Source organism: Rana temporaria, chromosome 1 (assembly GCF_905171775.1).
Source record: "Rana temporaria chromosome 1, aRanTem1.1, whole genome shotgun sequence".
Classification (NCBI taxonomy): Eukaryota; Metazoa; Chordata; class Amphibia; order Anura; family Ranidae; genus Rana; species Rana temporaria.
This window is the reverse complement of record NC_053489.1, coordinates 144,099,700-144,117,111: the sequence shown is the minus strand read 5'-3', so window position 1 is coordinate 144,117,111 and position 17,412 is coordinate 144,099,700. Positions and strand designations below refer to the sequence as shown.

The 17,412-nt window shown below is 45.0% G+C and overlaps 1 protein-coding gene across 1 annotated transcript in view; it reads right to left on the bottom strand.

Annotated features, from left to right (window-relative positions):
* Window positions 1–222: 222 nt before the first annotated feature.
* Window positions 223–17,412, bottom strand: part of LVRN (laeverin) — a 200,482-nt gene continuing 183,292 nt past the window's right edge. The window contains exons 18-20 of the mRNA XM_040343826.1: window positions 16,464–16,598; window positions 10,635–10,719; window positions 223–611 (exon numbers count right to left, since the gene is read on the bottom strand). Of these exons, the coding sequence (XP_040199760.1) occupies window positions 453–611; window positions 10,635–10,719; window positions 16,464–16,598 (379 nt within the window). The 3' untranslated portion in view covers window positions 223–452. The remainder of the gene's footprint in view (window positions 612–10,634; window positions 10,720–16,463; window positions 16,599–17,412) is intronic.

Sequence of the window (17,412 nt, the reverse complement as noted above, 5' to 3'; positions counted from 1 at the left end):
AATTGGGCAGCGTAATATTATCTCATTAATAATAGTGGGACCCATTTGCTGATTCTCGGAAAAAAACAAACATAGAAAGACATCAAAGGCAATACTAAAGGAAGAAACAGTGGCAGATGTTTACGGTTTGGGCGGGAACCCAAAACACCACCTATAATTCTTGTTTGAGTGGCTGCAAATTTGTAACAATCCCAGGACACAATTTTTATATAATATAATTAATCTGATCCAAAACAGATTTTTAATAAATTATTGTTTTTCATTTGTAAAGATACAATGTACAAAACTGTAAATCAGCACATATTTAATCACATTCTTACAAGTTGTAAAAAAATATATATCATACAAATTCAGCAGTCTAGATGAAAAATAGTTGGCAACTTTCAACACAAGAGAATATTCTTTAGAAAAAGGCTATAAAATCCCGTACACTGTGACGTAAATGAGAAGTCTCATAGGTCTGAATCCAGTGTGTTCTTCTGTAACCAGTCAATAATCTTTGTATTCACAATATTTACCCACTCTAGGCGAGCTTTTTTTCTTCTTTCTAACCTCAGTACTTCACTTTCCCTTAAACTTTCATCCATAGCAGTGGTAATGAAGAGTTGCATCTTAGAAAAGAAAACAATACACAGTTATATTTTCACTTTCAAAAGCTGTCAGAGTAAATAGAACCTGTTTCAAGCAGTAAATCAGCAAAAAAAAGTACCATTGGAGGTCAAGTCAACCGTTCTCGATGATAGAATTGATTAAGCCTATTGAACATATTGCAGAGATAGAAGAGTTGATCCACACAACACAGGACAAAGGGGCAGATCCACGTACAGCGGCGCATTTATCCACCGGGCGTAGCGTATCTAAGATACACTACGCCGCCCTAACTTACTTTTTTTTTTCAAATCCACAAAGAATCCGTGCCATAAGTTACGGCGGCGTAGTGTATCTTTGGCGGCGTAATGGCGCGGCATTCAAATCTCTGTGATGGGGGCGTGTTTTATGTAAATACGTCGTGACCCGACGTAAACAATGTTTTTTTTTAACTGTGCATGCGCCATCCGTGGGGGTATCCCAGTGTGCATGCTTGAAATGAAACCGGAACAAGCCAATGTTTAAGACGGTGATGTCATTCTACGCAAATCACTATTCACGAACGACTTACGCAAACGACGTAAAAAATTCAAAATGCGAGGCGGGAACGACGGCCATACTTAACATTGAGTATGCCTCATAACAGTAGCTTTAACTATACACCGGAAAAAGCCGAACGCAAACGACGTAAAAAAATGCGCCGGCCGGACGTACGTTCGTGGATCGCCGTAACTAGCTAATTTGCATACTCAATGCAGAATTAGACGGAAACGCTACCTAGCGGCCGCCGAAAAATTGCATCTTAGATCCGACAGCGTACTAAGACGTACGCCTGTCGGATCGACCCGAGATGCTGTCGTATCTTGTTTTGTAGATACAAAACAAATATACGACGCAGGAAATTTAAAATTACGCCGGCGTATCAATAGATACGCCGGCGTAATTCTTTTGTGGATCTGCCCCAAAGTGTCTAAATTTATTCAGGTATGGTCATCCTGCAGGCACTTCCAGGAGACCACCCCATATGGTGGTGCTCTCTAGAATGGTTGCCCCTGAAGCCTTCAACTACAGCTTAGGATGGCCATCTGCCCTCCTCCTGTTAGAAGGAATTATTTTCTTTTCCCTTTGTCAACTTAAGGGGTGAAACTGCTCAGGTACCTGGGCAGCTGATTTAATTACTTTTTTGAACAAATTCCTGGAATTGAGAGTTAGTGGAGACTGCCCATGCCACATTCCTGTGGACAGCGGGATTCGTGGAGACTGCCTCTATACCCTCTTCTCTCCTCAACCTTACCTATATCTTATTCTTCCCCATTTTCACACGATCGGATTTTCCGATGGCCTAAAATCCGATGGAACTTTTCGTCGGAATTCCGTTCAAGCTGTCTTGCATACACACTGTCAGACCAAGTTCCGACCGCCAAAAATGCGGTGATGTAAAACACTACGACAAGCCGAGAAAAATGCTTCCGAGCATGCTTCGACTTAATTCTGAGCATGCGTGGGTTTTTTCTCTGTCGGAGTTGCACACAGACGATAGGAATTTCCTATTGTTTTTTTTCCCATCGGAAAAAAATAAAACATGTTCTATTTCTAAACACCAACGGAAAAAGGGACTTTTTTCATTGGAAATTCTGATCGTTTGTACACAGCCTTATATTATTTGGACTTACCAGTCCCACCCCTTCACTTGTGGCCCTCTCTGTCCTCACTGACCAGCAGGAAAACCTGTGCTCAGCATTTTGTTTCCTTGCTTACCCCTCGTAACTATTGCACTTTTACTAAGTACTCCTGCAGATGTAAAAAGGGAAGATAGGATTGCTCCTGCCCTTATCCGTGGTGATTTAGAATCATGGGTTTCCTTTTTCTTTCCTTTTTTTCTATATCTTCAATAATTTCAGGTTAACCTGCTTATATACTGGCACTGCATATTTATTCTTCATTTCACCCGAGCAGATGATGGAGACCTCACATTTCTATTGTATAGTGCTTGTCTTATGATATTTTTGACCTGTATGACGTTCTATCAATCTAAGCTGTGAATGTTATTTACTTGTATCTGGTGAAGCGTCTGTAATAAAGTAAATTGTGCAATAAAAAAGAAACAAAAAAGTACCACCTTCATGGGGAATGCTGACATATACACACACAGGTCAGTGCTGTAATGAAATTTGATGACCCAGAAATATGTAGAATGGTATTATTGTACATACCAAGGTACACTGAAGAAATAAGTGTGCTAAGAAATGGGAAAATTGATCCAGCGCAATCAGATTAAGGCAAATACTGGATGCAGCAGTCGATCCACTTATTTTGCAGACAATTCAGAATGTTCTTTTTACCATACCGTAAATGATAAAAGTTTGTCATCGAAAGCATATGGTCCTTCATTTCCACAACAAAAGAGATGCAAGGATGTGAGCCTACTGCTGTTTTGATATCAACCTGTATGCTATTTTACATATTTCGTACTAAATATGAGACGTACCGTATTTATCGGGGTATAGCGCGCTCCCGCGTATAGCGCGCACACCTAATGTTGCCCCGAATTCCTGTGGAAAAAAGTTTTTTTGTACTTACAGTTTTGGTGTCTTGCGCGGCGTCCATCGGCAGCCTCGTTGGGTCCGGCGTCCGTCTGCGGCTTCGGGTGTCCTCTTCGTCGGGTCCGGCGTCCTTCTGCGGCGTCCTCGCGTCCTCCCCGCGCCGAGTTTGAATACTGTGCCGACATATACAGAGCGCAGTACACTCGTGTATCGTCGGGCAGGCTCGGCAACTCTCGCGCTGACGTCCTGTACGTCCAGGACGTCAGCGCGAGAGGACCCGAGACTACCCGACAATACACGAGTGTACTGCGCTCGGTATATGTCGGTGCAGTATTCAAACTCCGTGCGGTATCGGCGTATACCGCGCACCCACGATTTTGCCCTGATTTTCAGGGCTAAAAAGTGCGCGGTATACGCCGATAAATACGGTAATTACAGAGGAGCTTCAGGCTCCTTCAGACAAAATGAAAGGTCAGCAGTTACAAATACTGTAACTTCTGACTTTTAATATGGGAAAAGTTGCCTGTCCAGGGATCCTGCAATGTCCTCACTCTAGACGATTCTTTAATTAGCTTTGGGTGCAAGCGCCGGCATCTCTAGTAAGGCAAACAGGAAGTGAGGCCTTGCGGCTTCACAGCCTGTTTCCTACGGCGCATGTGCGAGTTGCGCTGCGCCTTATGAATGGTCCCACAGTTTTCTGGGACCTGTGATGTGTCCTAGAAGACTGCAGGCAAAGAGGGTTGGGGGGGGGGCTGATCTTCCCCCGTCAAGTACCCCCCCCCCCCCCCCCCCAAAAAAAGTGCCAAACATGGCAGTGGAGGGTGCAAACAAGCAGAGCTTCCCCCTTTGGGTGGAGCTCCACTTTACGATTCATAAGGCTCAAACAAAGATAAGATTCCTAATTTTCAGAAAAGTCACAGATATTTTCAGTGAATGTCAGTGAGATTTGCAAATCAGTCACATGGCTGAAATTAAAGGTCCCTATTCTTATGTAAAGTCTATGTTGAGCCTATAGCATGGAAACTGGAAACTGTCATTTCGTTCAGACATTCTACTTCAGTGGCTGTAATAAATCTTTAAGGGATTTAGTAATTTTTAGTTAAAACTAGAACCTTTTATATTTTTTTTCTATGGAGAACAGACTTAGCATGACCCATAGTAGATAGAAGCTGCATTTTGGTTTATGTAAGCCCTTTTCAATGTGAAGTACAGTAGTTGTTGTGTTTATTTTGTTTGTTTTTTACTAGCCCCAATCACTAAAACCTCACATAAGCCTTCAATGGTTTAAAATCTGCAGCTTTAAGCCTCTTGCACATCTTATACATCTTAAAACACATCTTAAAACACCAAGGGCCGGATTCAGAGAGAAATTACGCTGGCGTATCTACTGATACGCCGCGTAACTTCTAGTATGCTCCGGCGTACCTTTTTTCTGTATTCAGGAAACAAGATACGCCGGAATTTAGCTAAGATCCGACTGGTGTAAGTGTCTTACACCGTCGTATCTTAGGCTGCATATTTACGCTGGCCGCTAGGTGGCGCTTCCGTATATTTACGCGAGGAATATGCTAATTAGGTAGATAAGGCGATTCAGAAACGTACGTCCGCCCGGCGCATTTTTTTTTACGTCATTTGCGTTCGACTTTTTCCGGCGTAAAGTTACCCCTGCTATATGAGGGGTATCCTATGTTAAGTATGGCCGTCGTTCCCGCGTCGAGTTTTGAAAATTTTACGTCGTTTGCGTAAGTCGTTCGCGAATAGGGCTGGACGTAAGTTACGTTCACGTCTAAAGCAATGACGATTTGCGGCGTAATTTCGAGCATGCTCACTGGGATTTTTTCACGAATGGCGCATGCGCCGTTCGTTAAATACGTCAAATACACGGGGTCACATGTAATTTAAATAAAACACGCCCACATCATCCCCATTTGAATTAGGCGGGCTTACGCTGACACACAGGCCCGGCCCTAGGCCTTTAGGCGCCCTGTGCGAGAAAGCTTTACAGCGCCCCCTCCATAACCACGCCCATTTCTCCAATACCAGCTCCATTTAAAGCCTTCCATTCCGTTAAGTTCCCAAAAAACAGATTACAAGCTATGATAAAAATACAACTTTAATTCACATGGGATAATAACCCCTTTACATTACACAGCACCCTGCACCTCTGGGACCCTTTACATTACACAGCACCCTGCACCTCTGGGCCCCTTTACATTACTCAGCACCCTTCACCACGGGACCCCTTTACATTACACAGCACCCTGCATCACTGGAACCCTTTACTTTTAACACAGCACCCTGCATCACTGGAACCCTTTACATTACACAGCACCCTGCACCTCTGGAACCCTTTGCATTACACAGCACCCTGCACCTCTGGAACCCTTTGCATTACACAGCACCCTGCACCTCTGGAACCCTTTGCATTACACAGCACCTTGCACCTCTGGAACCCTTTGCATTACAGAGCACCCTGAACCTCTGGAACCCTTTGCATTACACAGCATCCTGCAGCTCTGGACCTCCTGCATGTTAAAAAGACCCCGCTTCAGTGCAGCCCCCCCATTCAGTGCAAGCCCCCCTTCAGTGTAGGCCACCCCCCTTCAGTGTAGGCAAGCCCCCTTCAGTGTAGGCCACCCCCCTTCAGTACCTCTGATCAGCATGGCGGCTTGGCGGGTGTGCTGTTGACATGTGTCCGCCGTCGGATAGTACACAGCAGTTCCCCTCCCAGCGGTGTCACCCTGCACCCCCCCCATTCACCACAGTGACAGCGCCTCTATAGCTCGCCTCTCGGCGCCGTCTAAACCCGCTGCCACCATGTAAATCGCGAAGGGGGGTGCCGGCCTGACACCCCCCAGTGTGTGGTACCTGGGGCGGTCCGCCCCCCCCCCCCTTAGTACGCCTCTGCCCGGTACCCTCGGTTCTCATTCTCCTATACAGTACAGGGTGTCGCACGGTCACGCCACTTACCAGCTTGGTGGCCCGGGGTGATGATACTGCTCTCCATCTCCCGGTGGCCCGCCAGCGGCTCTTTGACACGTGACCCTCCCGAGTTCTCCGCTCAATCGTCCACCGACACCGAGAGTTTAAAAAACCGTGCCCTGAAGGTGATGGCTGCGATTGGCTGACTTACAGGCACACATGGGGCTGTCCGCCAATCAGAGCTTGGAGGCGTCGCAGTTGCGCTTGTGTTCAGGAAGTGGGCGGTGTGATGGGCGGTGTGATGGGCGGTGAGATGGACGGAGTTAGGGGGTGTGGCCGCCAGTGTTCTCCATCTGTCTCGGAAACGCCTTTCTCCTCCCCCTCTCAGTGTTTCCCGCCCCCTACCTACCCGGGCGATTATCAAATAACTTTTTCGACAGAATCTGTGCCGGTCGCCAGGCGCCCATGTTGCTATGGCGCCTTGTGCGAATGCACCTCCCGCACACCGCAAAGGCCGGATCTGCCGACACACATACGTTACGCCACCGTAACTAAGGGCGCAAGTTTTCTGAATACGGAACTTGCCCCCTAATTTACGGCGGCGTAACGTATCTGCGATACGTTACGCCACCCGGAAGGATACACCAATGTATCTGAATCCGGCCCCAAGTTTTTAGGCATTTTTCTTCACTGATCTAAATGCAGCCCATTGTTTTTAATTGACATGTACACTCAGGTGTGTAAACTTGAGCTGCAAATACGCACATATGACACCTTCACTTGATTTAAAAAAAAGCTAGATTTTTTTTTATATGCGTGTGTATGTGCAAATACAAACAAGTGCTATACAGTCCATTCTCACTTTTCTGCTAGGAATATCATACATCAGTACCATGTGCAAGTACCCTTAACCCCCCTGGCGGTATTCCAGAGTCTGACTCGGGGTTAGATTTTTGTGCTAGGATCGGTAACCCCGAGTCAGACTCGGGCTCGCCTCGCTGGATCCACAGGCAGTGTTTTCTTACCTTGTTCCTGGATCCAGCGATGCCACCGCGCTGTGTGAGCGAGCGGGACCTCGCTCGATTCACACAGCGTCCTCCTGTGCCGCCGATCTCCGTTCCCTGCGACGTTACGACGCACGGGAGTGGAGAATGGCGCCAAATTCAAAAACATAAACAAACACATTACATACAGTATACTGTAATCTTATAGATTACAGTACTGTATGTAAAAAATACACCCCCCCCCCCCCTTGTCCCTAGTGGTCTGCCCAGTGTCCTGCATGTACTTTTATATAATAAAAACCTTTCTTTCTCCCTGCAAACTGTAGATTGCCCATAGCAACCAAACGTGTCTTTTTATGTCAAAAATGGTTTTAGAGCAGCTAGAAAACAGTGATAATAAATTATAATCACTTGCAGAATTGTGCGATAGCGATTTGTGGGGAAATTCGTCATAAAAAAATAAAAGTAATGACAACGACAATTCTGCAACTGAGCAAATTTCAGTGATTTTGATTTGATTACATTATTGAATAATTTTTATTATAATTATATTATTATTTGTTATAATTATTTATAATTATTTATTATATTATAATTTATAATTTTGTTTTTAAAAAAATGTCATACCCGGGATGCCTACAAGACTCTTGTTTGGTCAGATTTAAGTGAGTTATTCCTAAGAATTGCAGGCCTACAGTATAAAACGCCAAATTTCCTTGCAAATAATGGTACCGCTTTCAGCACCTTTTTTCTGAAAGAATCATACCGCCAGGGAGGTTAATTGAAACAATACCTGGCAATTCTTCCATGAAGGTCTTCGATCAGGCACTTCCTGTAATGGGGTGATGACTGTCTCACAATTGTGCTCCTACATTGTCACCCTGTCACATGTGCTTGACTCACCTTGCACAGGCACTTTTCACTATTGTTACTATCAAGAAGCTGGTCCTAAACATTGCTGCACAGCCAACAGTGGAGCAAGTCGCTTTAATAAACTAAGGCTAGATACACACGGGCCAAAAATTGTCTGAAAACATTCAGTATGGCAGAAACCAGCTGAGTTTCGGCCCATGTGTAGAGCTCCCTGTCTGACTCATGACCAACATTTGTCGAATGATCATGCTGGAAAATCAGAGTGACCCCTGAACCTCTGGGCAAATGTGGTACTGCGCACCGCAGAGGCTTGAATCCTGCTTGTTTTATGAGACAACACTCGCAAACCGAGTCAGGATTTAAAAAAAAAGAATTGCTCGTATTGCGAAATGCGTGTTACTCGCAATCCGAGGTTCTACTGTATTGTGTACCCAGCTTAAATGTCAGGCCTCGTACACACGACAGAGATTCTCGGCAGAATTCGCCGAGAAACTCGGTCAAAACCCGGATTCTGCCGAGAATCTCTGTCGTCTGTACAGTTTTGGCTCGATGGAGCCGCCGAGGAGCTCGACGAGAAAATAGAGAACATGTTCTCTATTTTCTCGTTGGCCGCGTTGTTCTATAGGAGAAGGCGGCCCGCCGAGCTCCTCGGCGGCTTCATCCCAAAACGAGACGAGGAACTCGACGTGCCAAGCACGTCGAGTTCCTCTGTCGTGTGTACGGGGCCTCATCCAGTTAGTGTTTATGGGCCATATTCTTGTACATTTTAGGCGGGTGGCGCGTAAGCCATTTACACTACGCCGCCCCAACCTACAGGAGCAAGTGCTGTATTCCCCAAACACGTGCTCCGTAGTTTGGGGCGGCGTAGTGTAATTGGCCCGGCGTATCCCTGTGTAAATCCAAGGGGGTGGCTTGTATTTAAATTAAGCGCGCCCCCGATTCGAATGAACTGCGCATACGCCAGGCTTAAAATAGCCCAGTGCGCATGCTCCAGTTCTCGGCGTAAAACGTCAATGACGCCGACGTGTGCGTCATTGACGTAAAGTCGTATTCAAGAACGACTTAGGGAAACGACATACCCGTCGGGAAAAGACGACGCGGACCCGACGCCATACTTAACATGGCGTACGTGGGACTGGCGTAAGGTTACCCCTCATATAGCAGGGGTAACCTTACGCTTACGCAAACGACGTTAGTGACGGTTACGCGACGCAAATTCGTTCAGGAATCGGCGTATCAGGCTTATTTGCATAAACAAATGAGACCTGAACGTAAACGCCACCTAGCGGCCGGCTGGGTAATTACATTTAAGATCCGACAGTGTAAGTGACTTACAAATGTCGGATCTTAGGCGTATCTATGCGAAAATTATTCTAAGAATCACTCGCATAGATACGCGGGCCAAAAAAGAGAGATACGACGGAGTATCCTGAGATACTCCATCGTAACTATACTCAGAATATGGCCCCAAATTTTTTTTTAACAGAAGGAGTTAGGGTTTATATTTAATTTACCTTGTGTTAGGCTGGCCATGCATGCTGGGCTGAATGAGAAAAATCTATAGATTTCCCCATAAATGCTAAACAGATGAATCTCCTGCTGCCAGCTACTTTATTCTGACAGCCACCAGCGGCTGACCTTTTTCTGCCTGGTTCTTTTGATTTCTCAATTCTACTGAGCTGGGTGGTGTCAGCCTGGGCCTCCCATGGCTAGAAGAATTTTGATCGATTTACAGGAATCAGACATAATTCCAGCTATGTATGGCTAGCTTCAGATATGGCTAGGCAAGCAACGGCTCCATCAGTTGTTAATCATCTGATAGGCTGTATTAGGAGAGCACACAGCAGCTCCAACCTCTGTATGCATGCTGCACAGCTCTTCAGGAGGATCAGAGCTGTTCCTTATGTAGGTTAAAGCGGGGGTTCCGCGGGTATTTTTATTTATTTTTTTAGATCGTTCTGGCGCTCTTACCTGCATTAATCTGCTGCTCATGTGTCCTAATCTGCTAGCCGTCGGGTTTATCTTTGTCCCGCAAAAGATATTTTATATATTTCATAGATGGACGTTTCCATCTTGATTGTGGGCACTCTGAAGCCCACCAGCCGTCTTGCACGCTTGCCGAGTCACATGACCCGCTTGCCGAGTCACGTGACCCACGAGATAACACAGGATTACAGTACAGCGCGTCTCCTGGGAGTCTCATCACTTACTCCAAGGAGACATCGCGCTCGGGGAAAAGTAAATACACGCCCACTCCCGCGGGGAAAGGATGCCTGACACAAGACTAAATGCGGCATTAGAAAGGTAAAGAATCGGATTTAAAAAAAAAACGGATTATGCATAGACGATTGCTAGTGATTCGGTTTAGACAAACTTGAAATTTAGGGTGAACCTCCGCTTTAAGCAGCACACACCTCCCACTGCCTCTGTACATTACTCTGCTAATCTAGGCCAATCTTCAGCAACTAAAGACACCACTGCTGAGTGGAAGAAGAATGAGAGAGAATGAATGCATTGTATAAATATTCACTTCAGTTATCCAATCATGTGCAGAAGAAATAATTAAGCAGGGATTTGCTTTTAACATTATTGGATCATTGAAGTAAATCTTCACACAAAAGTGAACCTTCTTAACTCCTTTAGTAAATCAGCCTCAATGCATTAAAGTCCAGCAAGCTGCATGAGACCCTGTGTATAGCCTCACCTCTTGAAACTGCAGTTCTGATGTAGCTTTCCATCCCAAATCTGTTACTAATCTTTCAAAAAGCATTTCAGTTTCATCCCCAGACCTGTAAAACATACAAATGCAACTTTATATTAGAAAATTAGTTCCATGTGTAACAGGGGTTAGTTAGACAGTGTTGCCTCCTTCTGCAGATCTTCCCTGTTACTATGACACCAATAAAGCCTAACTGCAGGTTTTAGTGTACTTTAAATAGTTAATTTGGACCAAGTGGGTCCAAAAAATATTTTCAGCTGTTAGCACTGTAGGTAGCCTCAGTTACATACAGTACACCGCGTTCTTCTTGTCTCAGAACTTCCTGTCCCGCTCTCGGAACAAAATTAAAGCTACAAACACTGTAGTTGCTGACTTTTAATAAGGACACTTACCTGTCCTAGGCACTCGCGACGTCGGCCCCCCGAGGTCAATCCCTCGATCGTTGCAGGTCCGGCGCCGCCACCCTCACTAAGGGGAACAGGCAGTGGAGCCTTGCAGCTTCACTGCCCATTCCCTACTGCGCATGCACGAGTCTTGCGGCGCTGTATGAATGGGCGGCTGCTCTCTGGGATACACACAGTTCCCAGAAGGCAGTGTACACCATTCCTCAGAAGACAACGCGAGGATGAAGACCAGCCGTGGACTAGGAATAGGCAGATTAGGAAGATATAGCATACCAACCGCAATTTCTGGTAAGTAAAAAATGTTTTCAATTTTTATTTCTATTTTTTGTAGAATTTGTGTATTATTTTTTTTTTTTAGGGTTGACCTCCACTTTAAGTTGGGCTTAGTGCTGCACAGCTATTCACAGGAAGCTTTGTATTTTTTGAATGAGTACAAAGTTTCTTCTGATTGGCTGATGTGGAGATCATGCGCCTGCTTCTCTGCCTCAGCCAATCAGAAGAAACTTTGGGCCAGATCCACAAATAGCAGGCGTAACTTAACTTTTCCCATTTAAGTTACACTGCCGCAAATTGTCCAAGTTAGTGCCCGATCCACAAAGCACTTACCTGGAAATTTGCAGCGGTGTAACTTAAATCTGTCCGGCGCAAGGCGGGCCAAATAGAATGGGGCGAGTCCTATTTAAATTAGGCGCGCTCCCGCGCCGGACGTACTGCGCATGCTCCGTCGGGTAAATTACCCGACGTGCATTGCGCTAACTGACGTCGCACCAACGTCATTTGCTTAGACGGTAACGTAAATGGCGTCCAGCGCCATTCACGGACGTCTTACGCAAACGACGTTGATGTTTAAATTTCGACGCGGGAACGATGGCCATACTTAACATGGCTTAAGAGAACTAGGGCTCAGCCCTAGTTTTACGCGGCGTAACCCGACGGAAACTAGGTAGATTTAGATCGACGGGCCGTTCGGGGATCGCCGTAAATCTTCATTTGCATATTCTACGCCGGCCGCAATGGCCTCGCCACCTAGCGGCCGGCCTAGAATTGCATCCTTAAGATCCGACAGTGTAATTCAATTACACCTGTCGGATCTTAGGGCTAGCTATGCGTAACTGATTTTATGAATCAGTCGCATAGTTAGAAACAGAGATACGACGGCGTATCAGTAGATACGCCGTCGTATCTCATTTGTGGATCTGGCCCTATGTGTTCATTCAGAAAATACAAAGCTTCCTGTGAAAGGCTGAACAGCCCACAGGCCAACTTGATTTTTTCCCAGGAGAACATAGGGAAGTCCCAGTACTGCACACACAGCTGCTGCATCTGTAGAAAATAATTTGTTTAGACCAGCTTGGTCCAAACAAACTATATGAAGTTTACTAAAACATGGAGTTGGGCTTGAAGGACTTTGTTCTGGACTTCAAATTCAGAGAAGCAGAGGACTTTATATCCCCATCTTGTGTAGTTGAGGAAGCAAAACATTTTTTTTTTAAACCAACACTATGCAATGAACACAGACAAATTATTATTATTATTATTATTATTATACAATATTTATATAGCGCCAACAGTTTGCGCAGCATTTTACAACATGAGGGCAGATAGTACAGTTACAATACAATTCAATTCAATACAGGAGGAATCAGAGAGCCCTACTTTTTAGATCTTACAATCTAGAAGAGAGGGTCAAGTCATACAGAAGGTAATAACTGTAGGAGATGATCCGATGGAGAAAGTAAAAGTACAGTTGTTAGGTGAAGGCAGAATAGGCTTCTTTGAAGAGAAGGGGTTTCAGGGATTGACTAAAAGCAAGCAGAGTAGGAGATAGTCGGACAGATTGGGGTAGGGAGTTCCATAGGATAGGAGAGACTTGGGAAAAGTCCTGGAGGCGAGCATGGGAGAAGGCGACGAGGGAACTAGAGCGCAGGAGGTCTTGGGAGGAACGAGTAGGTTGATATTTTAAGACTAGGTTAGTGATGCAGCTGGGAGCTGAGTTGTGGATGTCTTTGTAAGTTGGTGTAAGAATTTTGAATTTAATTTGTTGAATGAGTGGATGCCAGTGGAGGGATTGACATAGAGGGGTAGCAGACACTGAGCCGTTGGTAGGGTGGATGAGCCTGGCAGCAGCATTCATGATGGAGTGAAGGGGGGATAGCCTATGTAAAGGTATTACCGTGAGGAGGGAGTTGCAGTAGTCAAGGCGGGAGATGACCAGGGAGACCAGAGGCATGGAGTTTTTTTGAGGGGGAGGGGCTGGTCCACTGTGTCAAAAGCAGCAGAGAGGTCTAGGAGTAGAAGTACAGAATATTTTCCATTGGATTTAGCTGTTAGCAGATCGTTTGCGAGTTTTAGGAGAGCAGATTCTGTGGAGTGTTGAGGGCGGAATCCAGACTAAAGGGGGATCAAGAAGGTTATTCTTGGCAAGGTGGACGCTCAGTCAGTTGTTGACCAGACGTTCAAGGATCAAAAAAAAGGGATCAAGGAAATCATAGGTTGTTAAAATTGGTGGGGTCTAGTGAGGGCTTTTTAAGAATGGGGTTGACTAATGCATATTTTATAGTTAGAAAGATGCCAAAAGAGAGGGAGAGATTGAAGATATGAGTTAGGGAGTGTAGAATAGAGCCAGAAGGTGAACATAGCATTTGTGAGGGACCAGGGTCCAGGGGGCAGGTGGTAAGGTGGATGTTAGAGAAAAGTTTAGCAACCTCATCTACATCGGTGGGGTTGAATGAAGGAAGTAATGATTGTACCTGTGGACATGCAGTGTTAGGTGGAGAAGGCATCTGTGCAGTAGAGATGTCCTCACGAATTGTATAAATCTTATGTTTAAAGTGATTGGCGATCTCCAGGGCAGTAGAGAGTTGAAGGTAGAGAAGAGTTGACAGGGACAAGGTGATAAGTTGTTAATGAGAGTGATAAAATAGGTCTGCTTGGCATTGAGGAGGCAGGAATTTTATTTTTGGAGGGCAGATTTATATTGGTTGAAATCTTTCTGACTATTAAGCCCCGTACACACGATCTGACCTTTGTCCGACCAAAATCCCATCGGAATTCCGACGGAATTCCATCGGAGTAAAATCAAACATTTTGGGCCAGATTCTCGTAGATCCGCGTATCTTTGCGCGGGCGTAACGTATCCGATTTACGTTACGCCTCCGCAACTTAGACGGGCAAGTGCTGTATTCTCAAAGCACTTGCTCCGTAAGTTGCGGCGGCGTAGTGTAAATAGGCCGGCGTAAGCCCGCCTAATTCAAATTTGGAACAGGGGGGCGTATGTTATGTAAAATAACCATGACCTGCGTGATTGACGTTTTTCACGAACGGCGCATGCGCCGTCCGTGGACATATCCCAGTGTGCATTGCTCCAAATACGCCGCAATGACGTATTGGTTTTGAGGTGAACGTAAATTACGTCCAGCCCCATTCACGGACAACTTACGCAAACGACGTAAAATATTCTAAATTCGACGCGGGAACGACGTCCATACTTAACATTGGTACGCCGCATGTACGCCACCATATAGCAGGGGTAACTTTACGCCGGGAAAAGCCTAACGTAAACGGCGTATCTGTACTGCGTCGGCCGGGCGTACGTTCGTGAATTCGCGTATCTAGCTGATTTACATATTTCTAGGCGTAAATCAACGTACACGCCCCTAGCGGCCAGCGTAAATATGCAGTTACGATCCGACGGCGTAAGAGACTTACGCCGGTCGGATCTAATAGAAATCTATGCGTAACTGATTCTAAGAATCAGGCGCATAGATACGACGGCACAACTCAGAGATACGACAGCGTATCTGGAGATACGCCGTCGTATCTCCTTTGTGAATCTGGGCCTTTATCTAAACTCATTGGAAATTCCGATGGAATTACTCCGATTACTCAGTCTGACTTTTTCCATCGGAAATTCAGATCGTGTGTACGGGGCTTAAGTCTTATGCCACAGGTGCTCAAGAGCATGGCTATGTTTTTTTTAGACTTCTAGTGACATCTGTCTGCCAAGGTTGAAGGATTTGTGGCCTGATTCTGTGTGTAGTGAGGGGGTGAGTTTGTCTAGGGAAGATGACAGTGAAGCTTTTTAGGCAGAAGTGGCTAAGTTAGGGCAGGACAGAGATGAGATTTTGTTATAGAGGTGGGTCAGTAGCAGAGTAGAGAAGAGAAGGGTTGAGGTGGTGAACGTTTCTACGGGTAACTGTTAGGCGGTTGGAGGGAGAGAAGATGGAAGAGAGTGAAAAGGATATAAGGTAGTGGTCAGAGTGAGGGAAAGGATTGTTGGAGAGGATGCAAAGTGAGTAGAAGCGTATATCCATTCCTTCAGGTCAAAAGAGTAGGTTAGACTGAGAACTTTGGAAGTAGCAGGAGTGTTATTAACAGTAATATAAAACATTAAATATTGGTCAGGATGAAACCACTTAAAAAAAGGTAAATGAAAGAGGAATTTCATCCTCCCCCTAACCCCAACCCCAATTACCTGATGTTGGGCTGTTCACATTTCAGAAACTCACCCACACAGCGGGTCCAGTCCTGCTGAGATCCTCTTCTCAGCAGCCTCAACTGGGTCCTGCACCGCCATGTTTCTCTGTGATGTCATTGGAAGGCTACATCGGCTCTCCTGTGTTCTGGTGCAGGCTTCCGATGATGCGCATCTGGCCTGTCCGCCTCCTCTTTTAATGAATGGGGTAAGTGCAGGGCTCCCGGGACCTACTGGTATATGAACGTCACATATCCCAGGAGGCACTGGTGTCATTTTGCCTAGGTAATGACAGAGGATGGGGGGTGGGCCAAAACTTAAGCTACGTCAATTTAAAGGGTGAAGATCTGCTGTAAGATGATAAAGAGATCAACTGGGGGCTAATTATCACTAATTAGTGGGTGTAAGAGAAAATCTTTAATAAAAAAATCTTTTTATTCTCATATTACAGGTTGGCTAGGATCATATTACAGAACAAGCTGGTGATATACAAATACTATACTAACACAGCAGTGGTAAAATAACTTTTACAAAGACACACTAATCAATCCCATCAACTGACTGCTGCGGTTATTATTATTGCAGGGGCTGCTCTGGTTTTTTCTCACTAATAAGGACTTCAAATTAACAGCAGGTTTTGTCAGGGATGTATGCAGGAGCATGCACAGGACATTTATATATAATGTATAAGGTCCAAAAGGGTTTACAAATCAGTTGAGGTCTTGTATATGATTTTTTGATTGCAGTCCATCCTTGCTGCAGTTTCCTTGCATTTAATTTCTGGGCTGAACTGTGCAGATAGGGGTACTGTACATGGCCTATATAGATTTTTAGGGGCAATGCACTGTAAGAATCAGCAGTTTTTCAGATCAGAAAGCAAAGAATCAGCGGCAACATAGAGAATGTATGATGATGTCCAATAAATGCAGTACTTACGTTTCATCCTTAAACCGATGCCAGTTCTCTTTAAGGAACTCCCAGGCTATGTGCCTTCCTATATCATTCTTAAACATATCCATGAATGTCTCCGTTAAACTATGAGCCGCATCAAACATGACAATATCCAAATAACTGCAACAACATTCAAACTGGTTAATTTTCAAAACGATTTTCTAGGATCTGGAAACTATTAAGTTATTTTCTAATATATATATATATATATATATATGTTCTGTAATTATTATGTGATAAAGTTACACCACATTGTTAGAACATGTTTTTCCTGTCATTTCCAAGATGTTATTAAAGATAAAGTTGCCAGTGGGCAACCTGGTCTCTATCCAAAGTTCATCCAACCCGTGAACTTGCAACCTGTGCTTGCAATGCAGTAAAAATGATGATGAATTTCCATAGAGGAAAATGGCAAACTGAAAGATGCATTCCCTGATGTTAAGACAGATAATCCCATTATTCTCTCAATTCCGTTTCACCAACCTGCTCCATGCATGTCAAATCGCATGCCAAATCGGCGGCAATTTCCAGCAATGGCACCGTCCAAATCAGTGCGACGCCACACCGATTCCCAAAAGTAGTTTCTGTACTATTTTTGGCAACTTCGGGGTGCGATTTCCATTAACATCTGTGCAGCAAGCCATACAGATGTCTCTGAAATTGCCTCCAAAGTCAGGACTGACATGCGGGAATGAAATTGTGCAAGGTCAGCTGAACTGTCAGTGTGAACCTGGGGTTAAGCTGATCTACCTCCAATACTTTTTAGGCAGTTTTTTTTTCCCATTGGGGTGAAGGTTTTACATAAATTAATCAATGCTGACCATTGTAAGCACCTCTGTCAGTGTTAAAGTGTTACTAAGCCCACAGTAAAATCAAGTTGTATATGCAGGAAAGCATGCTCACTAAGGGGTAATCCTCCGCATTGTGTAAAAAG